The sequence below is a fragment of the Notechis scutatus genome, chromosome 1 (assembly GCF_049901735.1).
Source record: "Notechis scutatus isolate UNSWTSFEM ecotype Mainland chromosome 1, rNotScu1.2, whole genome shotgun sequence".
NCBI classification, from domain to species: Eukaryota; Metazoa; Chordata; class Lepidosauria; order Squamata; family Elapidae; genus Notechis; species Notechis scutatus.
Window position 1 is genome coordinate 191094322 of NC_142009.1, and position 16060 is coordinate 191110381.

Consider the following 16060-nt stretch of genomic DNA (forward strand, 5'->3'; position numbering starts at 1 on the left):
CTTAAAGGGGACAAGGTTGGAGGCCCCTGCTGTAAACTGCTGATGGCATCACATCAAAATACATGAGTATGCATGCCCTCCTCTGTTTGGCATGAGCAACTCAATATAGACAGTTTGACAAATTATCAGCTTCACTAAATTGCCAATGATTAATGACCTTTTTATAAGTCTTGCCAGTCTGGACAGCAATGTCCCATAGGTCCTGTTGAACAGTTTTCCTTGCTTCAAAATGTCCGACAGTAGTAAAAGCTGGTAAGTGTAGACATATACTAACCATCTTCTGCCCCGTGTCATATAATCAACTCGGAGAATCAGAGGGATAAGGCCAGATCGTTGAGATTTCAGTCTGAGGTAGTACTGTATGTAATTTTCACTAACTAAACCTGAGTCTTCATTGCTAGCAATACCAATCCTGATCATACTGCAACATTGCAGCAGTGGTGGGATTCAAATAATTTAACAACCGGTTTGCCCAGTCAGGTTGGCTGTTATGGGAAGCATGGTCGATCTCCATCCTCCAGCTCCACCACACCTACAGGACGAGCCTCCCACGACGGCCAACATAACCCTGGGCGAACTGGTTGTTAAATTACCCCTCCCCCTGCTATCAAAGTGGATCCTGGGCACTGCGCTGCAATGGAGAAACAGGCAACGGAGCAGCCTGCATGAGGGGAGGAGGAGGAACAGGGAGAAGAAAGAGGGAAAGCATCCTCCTTCCCTCACGCTGGCCACTCCGTTGCCCGTTTCTCCATTGCAGTGCAGCACAGCGCAGCACCCAGGATCCAGTTTGATAGTGGGGGGTGGATGGGTAATTTAACAACCGGTTCACCCAAACTGGTGTGAACCGGCTGAATCACACCACTGCATTGCAAGTACCCCTAGGCATTCCCAAAATAGCATGCAACAACTGAGTTTGAATTAATTCCAAAGGGCGATAATCTTTGCGGTTGTAGAGTTGTGCCCCATATACAGGTAATAGCTGGGGAATTACTTTTCCATTAAATATTGGGATTATAGGTAGTCCTCAATTTAGAACAGTACATTTAGTGACCGTTCAAAGTTACAACAGCACTAAAAAAGTGATGACCATTTTTCACATGACCTTTGAAGCATCCCCATGCTCATGTGATCAAAATTCAGATGCTTGGCAACTTATTCATTTGCTATGTCACAAGATCATGTGATCACCTTTTTCAACCTTTTGACAAGAAAGTCAATGGGGAAGCCAGATTGACTTAACCGGGTTACTAACTTATCAACTGCAGTGATTCACTTAACAACTGTGGCAAGAAAAGTCGTAAAATGTGGCAAAACTGACTTAATAAATATCTTACTTAACAATAGAAATTTTGGGGTCAATTGTGGTTGTAAGTTGAGGACTACCTGCATTGTTAATAATTTAAGAGTACAAACTTTGCAGTGCCTCAGGTTTAAAGAGCTCACAAACAGCCAATCGACTTCATCTACCGCCCTAGTTTTCTGTGGCACGCATTCAATTTTCCTACCATTCTGTAATTATACACTATGGCATACCTCTAGGTACACTACTTTTAGAACTAAAACAATAGGGAAAGTATTATCCTTCCTAAAGCATACCTCAAACTCTACAATGCAATGGCCAAATTTATTAAATATAATCATATAGTTTAACTTATTAGAATACCTTGTCAAGTGCAACCAAAATCACTTGTGAGAAGATATAGTTTATATACTGTACATAAAAACTAAGATATATAGTTTATTATGGACCATCTATATTACAAGGATCGCACCAGACTGATTCTCCTTGGGAAATAGCAATATAGACTAAGGGTTTGATCTCAGATATTTCTTCTCTGAACTCCTCCTATGTTTTTTTGGGGGGGTTTCCTCCATTTCAGCCCACAGTTCCACCACAACTTGGAGTAGTATGTTGTTCTCCTAGAGCATCCCTTCTTATAGAACCATTTAGGATTTCCATATCTAAGTTACAGAACATCATTCCCCCTCAAGGCATGGTTGGCCCCCACCCTGAAAACACGGTTGTGTCACTGGGCCTGGGGACCACCAATGGAGATGGAGTAGATCAAGTGCTTGATTTGATTGTATTGTTGTAAGCTGCCCAGAGTCACCCTTGCGTGAGTTGGGCAGTTATATACATTTGTTTAATAAATAAATAAATAAATAAATAAATAAATAATAACTTACCATTTGGACCAATAATAGGCCTTTCCAACTGAATTTGGTACTCTTAAAATAACATATCAGAAAAAAAAATCCTATATTCTCAGGAGAGGTTAAATTGGTGTTAAAGAGGGTAGAATAATTTGGCTCCATCCTACTATTGAAGTCTCATCCTAAATAACACAAGCATGTGAAAACCTCAGTGAAATAACCAGTAAAATCTACATTGGCTGAGATTTCGCTTGATAACTAATTGGCGGTATTGGGGGGCAAGTAGATACTTACTACTTATCTCTCAAGTTTAAGAGGCAGGGTAAGGCAAAATGTTCACAGGGGAACAACTTGTATATCTTCACATCTATATTTAAAGCAACAAAAGCCACTTCCCCCACTCCAGACACAGGACTTTCGCCTCTTCCTGTTCTTTAGTGCTCCTTTAGCATTGATATACAATCACAGGTCATAAATCAATCCACATCTCCTTCATCACATAGCTTGTAATATCAGAACTTCAAAGGATTTAATATAACTCAAGAATGGGACAATTACATATGTGTTTCTTGGAGAAAAAAAATGTATGTATCGTTAGTTGAAATTGAGCAGGATTGCATAGAGTTAAGGAGGGTAGACTAGTCATTCCTAAGTAATGCCATCCAGGAGTGATGTACTTTAAGAACACACAGCCACAGAGCAGAGATTATAGATGTTGTAGTCCATCACACCTAGAAAGAACCAGGTTGAGAAAGGCTGTTTCTACAAAAAGGTACTGAGCTACAGAAAAAAAAAATAGCAGCTTTTCCTCAGAAAACATCATGCCCCTCAAGGTGAGATCCCCACCCACCATTTTGGCCTTCCGAAAGAACCTGAAGGCCTAGCTCTGCCAATTGGCTTGAGGCCCCAATTGAGGAAATATCATTCCAGAGTGATTTAGTGTGCATCTTGCTCTCCCTCTTTGTCAATTTTAAATCAAATTTAATGTTAACTATTTATTGTTTTAATATTTTATATTGGTGTTTCGCTGATTGATTGTAAACTACTTAATTGCCTTTGATGACATGGGCAGCAATAAACATTTAGCAGTTTTTGAATCTGACTCATAATAATTGTAATATATGGGTCACTTGTAAATCAGAGTGAATTAGTAACATTAATTAAATTGAACTGTGATGTTAGATATCTTCTAACCTGTCACTGCTAAGCTACTGAAAGACATTTTTGTTTCCTGTAGGCAAATTCTTGTGATACGTGGTAGCTTATCTTGTAGTTCCAGCCACAGAAGTTACATTTTCCTCATCATACACAGTATATACACATACACAACCATGGGAACGCATAGCACTAGGAAGATTCCCCACAATTTCCCATTTATTACTTTCAGGATCGTATTTCTCAATGTTCTGCAGGTATGACCCTCTGGATGAGGAATAGCCTCCTGTTACATAGATACATCCATTCATGACGACTGCACTGCCTTCCATCCTTCTTTCTATCATATCGGCCTTTTGAGTCCACACATTTTGCTCTGGATCGTAACAATCTGTGGTTGTCGTCTGACCGCCCAGAAGATACAGCTTGTTTTCCAATGCAATGGAACATAATCCATACTCTACAGCAAAACAGAAGAATTGTTAACATTGTCCGTTGTATTTTGAAGAATTTAAATAAGGAGGCCTACCAATTGACAGAAGTAGAATCTTCATCTAAACGTTCTAATATGGTTCTCTGTTGATTTTAAGAATTTTGGATTTAGATTATGATTTGTGCCCACATTTTGCTTAACCAAGATAAGGAAGTTTATCTATTTACGTATAAAAATATATTCTTCAGAAAAGGGTTTCCTCAGCATCATACAGGAAAGTCATGAATAACTGATGGTATTGCAAAGAAGTTGAACATAATAATTGGTGAGGGCATGAAAAAAACATCAGTAGAAATGCTACAAAGTAATGAGTAAAAGGGAAATAAAGAGCAGAAAAAGCAAGTTGGGAATCTACGTATATGGTGGTAATGAGAAATTCTAACAATTTAAATATGCATATTTATTTATTGTTTCTATCCTGCCACACTCCAAGGACATGTAGTGATTTATAACATCCCAATATAATCAAACAATAGAAAACAAAGGGAAAACAATCACAGGTTATCAATGTTATTAAAATATTAAAATAATCAATTCCAAAATCATAAAAAATTATGCAGCATCCCAAATGAACAAATCTTAAATTAAAAATCCCTCTAAACAGATCTGAATACTTCTTGGTGCTACAGTTGGAAGCACTGATTTCTAGCAACTCCTGAATATTATGTGGGGGAAGAATTCTCAAAGTACCTACTGTACACAGAACTCAAAAACTGAAAAGGCAGATTTTAGATGGACTGGAAGTTCTGTAGTTTGCCAGGTCAAAGCCATATAAGGCTTTATTGGTCAAAAGTAACACTTTGAACTATACTCAGAAGCCTTTCAGCATTACTGAATGGTTTGAAAAGCAGATTTCACATAATAATATGTGGGTGGCTGCATTCTGTATCTGTGGAAACTTTTAGGTAATCCTCAGAGTATCCCATGGAGAACACATTGCAGAAAATTAGACAAGAGATTATGACAGCAGTATCTGTCATTAGGACCTTTTTCTCCAAGATTTGCACCTGGTATACCAGTTGAATCTGGGCAGATTCCCCTTGAAAAACACCAGAAGGATGTCCCTTTCAGAATCATTTGCCTGTTTGCAAGGAGGAAAATTTCAGGGGTCAATGGAGGACCCCCCACAGCTGAACTGTAGACTTTCTTAATGGTCAGGAGATGTTAATTCTTGAGGCTTGAGTCGCCATTGGCTTTTGAAAGAGAATAAGGTATGAGAGTCAAAGTTAATACTGATCATGTCCCCAGTACTATATAAGTACTATAAAAGAAAGGTTTTTGATTGTATTTTTAATTGTATTTGAAGTGTAAGCCACCAAAGACATCCTGGAGTCAGGTGTCTTTTAAAGGTAATAAGTAGTGATTAAGAAAATAAATAAATGGATTGACTAGAATGGGAAGCATTTTTTCATGAGAATTTGAGGGTGGTGGTGGCCATTTTTGTACATGAAGATTAAACAGCTATCTGTCCTGAATGCTTTAATTGACTAGGAATTGAACTCAATTACCTAAATGTCCTTTTCTGCTTTATGACTCATATGTAAATACTTTCAATGGGAGAACAGGCCTACAGTATTTATTTAAGTTCTTTTGCAGAAGTAAAACTTACCTAGGTATGAACTTGTGGTGATTATACTCCATTCATTAATATCTGAATTATACATTTGAATTTTATCATAAGTGCAGCTTCCCCGATAACCATAATGGCCTCCGGTGACATAGATTATTTCATTCAGGACGCAGGCAGTGGCATTTCCAACACCTATTTAGTAATACTAAATTCGTAAAAAGCTTCTAAAAAGAGATAAATAATATTCAGCACAATTTTCATCAATAGGCCATTAATATGATACATGTACACAGCTAATAAGATAATACACACACAAATGTGTCCATCATCCAACATCATCCTTTATGATAAGTAATATTGTGCAAAGCACAGAAAAAAGAGTAAAAAAATAATAAAGCAAATTTTTTTTAAAAGATAGGAAAAGGACAAAGAATGAATTCTAGTTACATGGGCACAACTCCCCATATCTTTCTCTACTTGCCAACCAGCCTTATGTCCACTACATCCAAACACACCTCTGTACATTTTTATTTGTTCTTCTATACAGTTACTTTTACTTTCAATATTTACTCTTTGCAACCAACCACTACACATTGGCCATCTTCCAGCATTTGTGCAACATAAAATATCTTATTTTTAGTAAACATTCTATCATGGTATACTAATTCTACTTGTTCAAGTTTATATACACATACACACACACACACACACACACACACACACATTATATATATATATATATATATATAATGGCCTTCAGCTTTGTCCGGGTATTTTCCCACGTCATAGTAGTGGTGCTTTTAAAGTTGTAGCAACGTTTCAAAAGAATCTCATCTGCCATCATCAGGCTTCTGTATAGTGTTCATCTGTGAGTTAGACTTTTACAGTGGTTTCAGATTTAAATTTGGGGCAGCCTATTGCTGTGCCAGAATGGTTTTTTCTTCATCCTGATTGGTTGAGAGTCTTGGTCTGTGTTTATTGGTCTTGGAGTTTGCTGTGTTCTGCTTCTAATATCTTCTGTCTGTTTTTTTTGGCTCTTTTTGTATCTTGATTGGCTGGCAACATTGTGTTACTTTAATGGAGGCCTTTAGTGCAGCTTGGCTTCGGGTAAATGGACGGCTATCATTAGTTAGGAAGCTGGGTTTCATCTGGGTGCCTGTTTGAGCTGGAGGTATCAGGGGGGATCTGTTTGTGCCCAGGTGTTTGCCTGGCTTGTGGTGTGGAGATTTTTTTGTTTGTGAGTGCAGGCTTCCAAATGATTGACAGCCTGGTGGAATCATCTCTTCTGTTCATGCTTTCTGGTCTTTTTTCAATCTCTATGGCTTCTCTGATGATTCTGTGGCTGGGATTTTCTATAGTGGCTAGGGTTTTGGTGCCATTGAACTTGATTCTATGACCTGTGGCTTCCATGTGTTGGACTAGTGAGGAAGTGTGTTCCAGCTTTTTGACTGCATTTTTGTGTTCATCCAGGCGGGTGCTTATTCTTCTATTGGTCTGTCCAATGTATGTGGCCGGGCATGATGCACAGGGGACTTCGTATATGCCTTGGTTTTCCAGGTCAATTTTGTCTTTGGGGTTTCTGAGGATGGCTGCTATTTTTCTGTCTGTTTTGAAGGCAGTCTTGATGTGGTGTCTGTATAGTATCTTACTAATTTTGTCTGTAGTGCCTCTTATGTAGGGCAGGACAGCTGTTCCATGGGTCTGTTCATCTTCTGGGTCTCTATTATGTCTCAGTGTGTTTTTGTGGATCAAGTTGGTGATTTTGCTTTTGTGGAAGCCGTTGGCTGTCAATATTTTAGTCAGGGTGCATAGTTCAGTCTTAATGTGTGTCTTGTCTGCCAGGCGTTTGGTTCTAGTAATTAGTAACACAATGTTGCCAGCCAATCAAGATACAAAAAGAGCCAAAAAAAAAACAGACAGAAGATATTAGAAGCAGAACACAGCAAACTCCAAGACCAATAAACACAGACCAAGACTCTCAACCAATCAGGATGAAGAAAAAACCATTCTGGCACAGCAATAGGCTGCCCCAAATTTAAATCTGAAACCACTGTAAAAGTCTAACTCACAGATGAACACTATACAGAAGCCTGATGATGGCAGATGAGATTCTTTTGAAACGTTGCTACAACTTTAAAAGCACCACTACTATGACGTGGGAAAATACCCGGACAAAGCTGAAGGCCATACATGTAAGTACCCGCTGTTCGGCTTGGTTCGGGTATTTTCCCACGTCATTGTAGTTCTTTTAAAGTTGTAGCAACGTTTCAGCAGAATCTCATCTGCCATCATCAGGCTTCTGTATTGTGTCCGTCTGTGGGTCAGACTTTTACAGTGGTTTCAGATTTAAATTTGGGGCAGCCTATTGCTGTGCCAGAATGGTTTTTTCTTCATCCTGATTGGTTGGGAGTCTTGGTCTGTGTTTATTGGTCTCGGAGTTTGCTGTGTTCTGCTTGATGGGTGTCTCTGATATCTTCTGTCTGTTTTTTTTGGCTCTTTTTGTATCTTGATTGGCTGGCAGCATTGTGTTACTTTAATGGAGGCCTTTAGTGCAGCTTGGCTTCGGGTAAATGGACGGCTATCATTAGTTAGGAAGCTGGGTTTCATCTGGGTGCCTGGTTGGGGTGTGTTTGAGCTGGAGGTATCAGGGGGGATCTGTTTGTGCCCAGGTGTTTGCCTGGCATGTGGTGTGGAGATTTTTTTGTTTGTGAGTGCAGGCTTCCAAATGATTGACAGCCTGGTGGAATCATGCTTTCTGGTCTTTTTTCAATCTCTATGGCTTCTCTGATGACTCTGTGGCTAGGGTTTTCCATAGTGGCCAGGGTTTTGGTGCCATTGAAGTTGATGCTATGACCTGTAGCTTCCATGTGTTGGACTAGTGAGGAAGTGTGTTCCAGCTTTTTGACTGCATTTTTGTGTTCATCCAGGCGGGTACTTATTCTTCTACTGGTCTGTCCAATGTATGTGGCCGGGCATGATGCACAGGGGACTTCGTATATGCCTTGGTTTTCCAGGTCAATTTTATCTTTGGGGTTGCTAAGGATGGCTGCTATTTTTCTGTCTGTTTTGAAGGCAGTCCTGATGTGATGTCTGTGTAGTACCTTACTAATTTTGTCTGTAGTACCTCTTATGTAGGGCAGGACAGCTGTTCCATAGGTCTGTTCATCTTCTGGGTCTCTATTATGTTTCAGTGTGTTTTTGTGGATCAAGCTGGTGATTTTGATCAGAACACAGCAAACTCCAAGACCAATAAACACAGACCAAGACTCCCAACCAATCAGGATGAAGAAAAAAAACCATTCTGGCACAGCGTAGGCTAGCACCAAATTTAAAACTGAAACAGCTGTGAAAGTCTGACTCACAGACGAACACAATACAGAAACCTGATGATGGCAGATGAGATTCTGCCGAAACGTCGCTACAACTTTAAAAGCACAACTATAATGACGTGGGAAAATACCCGAACAAAGCTGAATACCATATATATGTATGTATGTACCGGTATGTATGTATGTATGTATGTATGTATGTATGTATGTATGTATGTATGTATCAAAGACACCTTACTCGTTTTTTGATGCATTACTTTTCAGATCCATACTTCTTGCTGCATTGCATAATCTACTTAATAATTGCTGCAAATAATGTGAGGTCTTAACCCAGAACACAGCATGGTCTGCATGCAAAGTACATAAACGTTCATATCTCTAACCTATACATCTGCGTTTCTTATACCTTTAGCCAAATATTACATACATTAATACACTAAAAAGCAAAGGAAACATATATTTTTGTCCTACTTCCTGATTAATAATGAACTATTCCCTAAGCATTCTATTTGTCTATTTTTTCTCACACATGCTTTATAGGTAGTCCTTACTTAATTATCCTAACTGGGACCAGTAACTCCATCATTAAGTGAAGCGATTAAGTAGAATATCATGTGACTGCCCCCCTTTGCGATGGCAGTTCCAACAATCCCAATTGGGATTGTTAAGTGAAGAATCACTTGCATTAAGTTATTAAGTGAGACATCTTTTGACCCTGACTTGCAACCTCCTACTGGTTCCCCTATTGACGTTGTTTGTCAGAAGGTGTCTGGGAAGGTTGCAAATGGTGACCACATGACCATCAGGGCTACCAGTATTTCCATCATAGGCTGTGCTTACAGCATTTAGCAATTGACTGAAAACTCCGTATTTGTGCAAAACATTCCAATTCAAGCCTATTCCCTTTTATCATATGTTTTACCTCGTCAAAATCCTCCTTTGTTAGATAAAACAAACTTTATCTTGAGAAGGGAGAGAAAACTTGTCAGTCAAAAAATGCACATGCATAGCTTTTTCTCTAACAATTGCACATTGCCCAGAATCATGACCTAGGTGGATAGATAAGCAGACAGACTATAGTAAGATGGATAGATAAGCAGACAGACAGACTATAGTTCTTGCTCTTGAACAATTGTAAAAATGCTAGGAAATTGGAAAAGATACCATCTATCTGACCATATTTGATATGACATCCATTTTCTGAGGTTGTTCACATCATTTTCAAAATGTCAAGTGTGACTCCAAATGATTGGGCCACCTATTCTAACCAGACCTTAATGTTTTATTAGTACCTACCCAAAGCAGCCCAAAATAGAAGTTTCATTTTAAAAATACATGCAGGACTGAATTAACAAGTTATGCAGCAACTCTCCAACTCTCTTCATACTCTACATAAATGACCTCTGTGATCATATCAAGAGCAACTACGTTCTCTTCGCTGATGATGTAAAGCTGTTCAATACCACAGACAATACTGCTACCCTTCAAAAAGATCTTGACTATGTATCAGAATGGTCAAACAAATGGCAACTTCAGATCTCAACAAATAAATGCTCTGTCTTACATATTGGCAAAAAAAATCAGAAAATAAAATACAAGCTGAATAGTCAAGATCTTGTTGATGATCCAAGCTCTGTAAAGGACCTTGGAATACTCATCTCTAATGATCTAAGTGCTAGAGCCCACTGCAACTACATAGCCAAAAAGGCATTAAGAGTTGTTAACCTAATCCTACGTAGCTTTTTCTCTGGTAATATCACACTGCTAACTAGAGCATACAAAACATTTGCTAGACCAATACTCGAATTATAGCTCATCAGTCTGGAACCCACATTACGTATCTGATATTAGCACAGTTGAGAAAGTCCAGAAATATTTCACAAGAAGAGTTCTCCACTCCTCTACTTGTAGAATACCTTATGCCACCAGACATGAAATTCTAGAACCTAGAAAATCTTGAATTACACCGTCTTCGGTCCGATCTAAATATGGTATATAAAATCATACATTGCAATGTCCTACCTGTCAATGAATACTTCAGCTTCAACCATAACAACACAAGAGCACACAATAGATACAAACTCAAGGTTAACCGCACCAAACTTGATTGCAGGAAATACGACTTCAGCAACAGAGTGGTCAATGTCTGGAATACTCTACCTGACTCTGTAGTTTTTTCCCCAAACCCCAAAAAATTTAACCTTAGACTGTCTACTATTGACCTCACACCTTTCCTAAGAGGTCTGTAGGGGGCGTGCATAAGCGCACCAACGTGCCTACCGTCCCTGTCCTATTGTTTCTTTTATTTTTCTTATATGTACCCATTTCATGTATTCATAACTATGTATATACTTATACCTATTATCTTGTAAGCAATTGACAAATCAAATAAATAAAAAAAATAAGTTGATTACCTTTAATCATGTTTGCAATTGGAAACCATTTCTTTCTTAAAGGATCATAGAATTCCGCTTCTTCAGCTGGAGCCCCTTTTCGATAACCTCCCAAAGTATAGATACAGCCATTTAAGGTAACTGCACAGTGGTAGTATTTTGCATTAAGCATGGGAAGACCTTCAGTCCATTCATCGGTTTCAAAATTGTATATCCACATTAAATCAAGGGCTTCTATATTGTCTGTTCTGTAACCTCCAGTCACGTAAATATTGGGTCCCAAGCTTGTGACTGCATAGCTTTCTCGTGTGTGCTCTGGCATATCTGTTCCCTGGACCCAAACATTCTTTACTGAATCCCATATATGCACTTCAGACAAAGGGTGCCAGTAATAGCCCCCAATCACATACATAATAGTGGTAGATCTTTTTGTAACTGCTCTTGGCTTGGGGCCCAATACACTACGGATTAGAGATCTGATTTTATGTTCCTTTAGCTGGCATTTTTTGTACAAGCTGAGGGCTGATTTCAAGTACATTTCATCTAAATCAGTTTCAAGGCACCTCAACAGATCATAAATGTATTCGATCCTGCTGTCCACTTCATAGGCAATCCACTTCGCAATGGGCTCTATCATTGCTTCTTCTTTCCAGATATCAAAATTCTTTCTGGAGAGAATGAACTGGAGTTTCTTGTTGCTAATCTCTAGAAATTCTTCCCGTCTCCACACTTCTTCAAATCTGGACAATATTATCCTTCTGGATTCCTTCTCCAGCTCTGAACAAACATGGAATTCTGCGAAGGAGTGCATCCCTAAACAGTTGTCAAGGTCTAAATGTCGGATGAGAAACTGCTCACAGGCTTTTTTGACGGAAGTAAACTGAAGATGATCAGCAGCTTGAAGGAGGCTTTGAACATTTTGTTTTGTTATCTGGATCTCTGATGTGTACGTGTACAACACCAGGGATTCTAGTATTGTAGGACTGAACAAAGAGAGATGAATCTGATCCTTTGACTTTTCTTTCATGTCAGAGGTAAACATGGCTTTGAAATAGTTGCTACAAGCAGCTAATACAGCTTTATGGCAATGGAATAGCACACCCGGTGAACACTGAAGGGTAATATCAGTGAATAACCCTTCAAGATAGAACGTCCTGAATGCATCCAAAAACTCTATAGGATGAGAGAGGTCTTTGTATCTATAGGTATATTTCTCCTGCTCAGTCAGTGCCATCACTGAAATAAAATATCAGAAACAACAGGGCAGTGAGGTTCATGCACTCATTCCTATCATTGTCCATTCAGATATAAGGCTTTCTGATTGCAATGGCAGAATGTTGTTGCAAATAATTTACCTCTAATGCTCACATAAAGATAACAATTTTAAAAATCCAGCATATCAGTTCAAGAAACACATCAGGTAAAGAAGAAAATCCAAAGCCACCAACAGAAATATATTCCCTTAAAATAAAACCATACAGAAATAATTAGTTTTAAGTTATTAAGCTTCACTGGTCTCAGCTCTTCAAAGGTCTCCACTGCCTCAAACAATTCGAACCTTCTTTCTTGCTCTCCCAAGCAGTGCCTCATCTGCTCCAGAATTTGATGCCAGCATCAAATTATCTTCCAATCAGGCTCACATTTTCAATGACTGGTCTCCATGACTTACTTAAATGAAGCCTGCAGGGCTGGAGAAAAGAACAATCCTATTATTTGTTGATAGTGAAAATTCTACACAGATCATATATGTGTACACTATATTCTACACATACATGATCTATGCAGATTTCTTATTATATAAACAGTACACATTTATATGAGCAAAAATCTTTCAAGCATTACAAATGTACAAATTAATTCGATTTAAATTTTGCAAACCAAGATGTGGGCAGCTATCCTATTTAAATCCCTCTGAACAGAACAATAAACAGATATAAATCCCACTTAGTTGGACATACATATTAGTAAAAATGGTTCATAATTTTGTTCAAACATGCTATTATCAGATCTAGGAATGCCAAGAATGTAAAAGCACTTTAATTTTGAGATCCAGACAAAAAATGTATTTTTCATTTTTATCATTGTCAACCTATTTCATTTGCTCATTTCAATCACCGTTATTCATTCCATTATTCTTCCACAAACCTCGAAGTAATATATAACAATATAAGGGGTTCTAATGCCACTATTTAATTAAAACATACTATAAAACACACTGTAAAACCAACTATCAGGTAGGACTGTGAAAAGAGCGAATTAACACTTCCATCCTATGTATATTTAACTATGGCATTTACCTAGGAGTAGATAACCATGTAAGTCCAGTCCAGTTTACCTTTAGGTAAACAGGCGCCTAACTCTGCTGTTCCTTATGGGTAACAATATATTCTCATGCATCTCAAAAATATGCCCCGTTGACTTCAATAGCCTTATTTTCAGGAAAGGGATATAAAGCTAGATCATGCGGCACATCGCTAATCCCACAGGGGATTTCTCGCAACACAAACACAATGCAACCTCTTTGTAGGTAATTAAGAGATTTTTGAGAGTAGAAAAGCAACATTTGGAACTTTTAATTCTCCCCAAAGCGGCACGAACAATAAACAGGCAGCAGTTAAGAACAAAACGCCATCAACCGAGTTGTCTGTCATTTCGCTGGGCGATGTTGCCTTGAGGAACAGAAAGCCGACGTAGATAATCCGAAATGATTAAAAAAAAAAATCCCTCTTAATAAAAAAAAAAAAGATGTGGTCGCCCGGCATAGCGAACCACCAAATGGCCAGCCAGTTCTATGGCTCATATCGAGCCATCCCAGAAACTAGAGTTCACCCTAATAGGACTAGCGTCCACCCTGGCAATGCTGCAATTCCATTCAAAAACAGTCCAGTCAGCCGCAGGTCCTCGTTTCTTCGACGGCTGTCATTTATGTCGATAGGTTTTATCCAAAGCGTCGTAGTTCGGCCACCCCGCATTTGCTAAAGACTCGCCCACCTGCTCTCCGAATTGGGTGACAGGCAGAGGCAGAGCTGGGCTCGCTCGAGCAGGGGAAGGAGCAGCTTTCAAAAATCTGAGCACGGAGGGGAGGGGAAAGGAGGAGGACCGTGGAACTAAAAGGCAAATTGCCCGAAGCGAACCCCCCCCCCGCCGGCCCACGGGCAAGGGTCGGTCGTGGGGCATTGTGGGAGCGCCTTCCTAGCAGGCTCGGCACCCTTGTCATTCTTCCCCCCGCGCGCGCGTGGAAATGAAGGGGGAAAAGCGTATTAAACGGGATATCGGGGGCCTGGAGGCGCAAAGTTCGTGTTTATTTTGCTTCCCCCCCACCTTTGCTCCGTTCGCGCCCAACCCTGCCCGCCGAATTGAGGCGCGCTTTGGAACAAAAGAGGGAGAAAGAGAGAGAGAGAGAGAGAGAGAGAGAGAGAAAGAAAAAAAAAACCTCGAGCGGGGCTTTGGAGCAGGTTGCAAAGTTTGAGGGAAGCGGCTTTGCCGCGCGCCAAAACGCGCGGGCCAAACTCGGCTGCAACCTGCTTTATTCCTATTCCGAGAAGTGTGAGGAAAAAAAAGAGGCGCAGGATGAACCCGTTAGGCTAGGCAGTCCCCCGCGAGTCTTTCTCGGAGAGGGAAGGGAGGAACGGCTCGGCTGCCCCCTGGGCTATCTTTAGAAGAAATTCAGCTTCTCTCCGCTGCTGTAGGCTATAGAAGGAACAGATGGAGAGCCGAGTTCCTATTTTGGTGCCTCAGCTGGCTCGCCTCCTCCTCCTCCTCCTTCTGCGGCCAAGCCCCTCTGCTCCCAACAAGGCCATCCTCAGCTTCTGCCGTTCAGCTCTCCTCCCTCTCATCCCCAGGGAAAGCTTTGCCTGCTGCTTCTGGGCCGCGGGGGGCGGGAGGGGGAGGCAAGGTTTGCCCTGAAAGCGTCTGTTGGGCTGCGAATGGTGGCCGTTTTGCTTCCAACGTCTAAAGTGGAAACAATAGCTTTGTTTATCCGGAGCTTAGCGGGAGGAGGGGGGGTTGCGATACACTCATGGGGTATATAAAATTGCTCCATCTCCTCTCCCTGCCCAGCCGTTTGTAGAGATGCTGCCGAAGCTGTGGTAGCAACTTGAAGGTTATAAAGCCTTTCTCAATAGTTCTTAGTCAGTTTTGGATAGGCGGTGGTTAAGGCATCAGGCTAGAAACTGGGAGAGTGCAAGTCCTAGTCTGCCTTTCAGCACAAAACCAGCTGCATGACCTGGGCCAGTCACTCTTGGCTTTAGAGAGGAGGTAATGGTGAATCACTCCTGAAAAATCTTGTCAAGAAAACTGCAAGGAATACTCCTTGATATACAACAGTTGGTTTAGTGACTGAAGTTACGATGGCATTGAAAAAAAGTGACTTATGACCATTTTTTAACACTTATGACTGTTGTGGCCTCCCCATGATCACATGATTTATATTCAGATGCTTGACAACTGACTCCGGTTTATGGTAGTTGCAGTGTGTCACGTGATCTCCTTTTTGCAACCTTCTGACAAGCAAAGTCAATGGGGAAACCAAATTCACTGCAGTGATTCACTTAACAAACGGGGCAATCGCAAAACAGGGCCAAACTCACTTAATACATTTCTCACTTAACAACATACATTTTGGGCTCAATTGTGATCATAAGTTGAGGACTACCTGTAGTCCAGGCTATGGCCTAGATCAAGACTGACTTGAAGACATCACCACCCCCAGTTGCCTCCTTCCATGGTAAGTAGAGTCTGTCAACCAAGAATGAAGGGGATGATTCATTAGGAAAAACAAAATCCACTTGCCTTTTGAAAAAGCACTTTTGGGCTGAGACTTGTTTTAGGAAACACTACAAAATCATATAAAGCATCCAGAGAAATAATGACACTTGAATTTTGTTCTGAATAATATTATATATCAATTTTTTCCATTTTTTTAGATCCTACTAGATCTAGCAAAGAGAACATATTTCAGGTCCCC

The 16060-nt window shown here is 40.1% G+C and overlaps 1 protein-coding gene across 1 annotated transcript; it reads right to left on the reverse strand.

Moving 5' to 3' along the window:
• Positions 1-1865: 1865 nt before the first annotated feature.
• KLHL23 (kelch like family member 23) lies at positions 1866-13816 on the reverse strand. Its single transcript, XM_087949751.1, has 3 exons — positions 11116-13816; positions 5412-5564; positions 1866-3769 (listed from the first exon to the last, which is right to left on the reverse strand). Exons 1-3 carry the CDS (start codon positions 12326-12328, stop codon positions 3417-3419), a joined length of 1719 nt encoding a protein of 572 aa, XP_087805877.1. The 5' UTR covers positions 12329-13816; the 3' UTR covers positions 1866-3416.
• Between the last annotated feature and the right edge of the window lie 2244 nt (positions 13817-16060).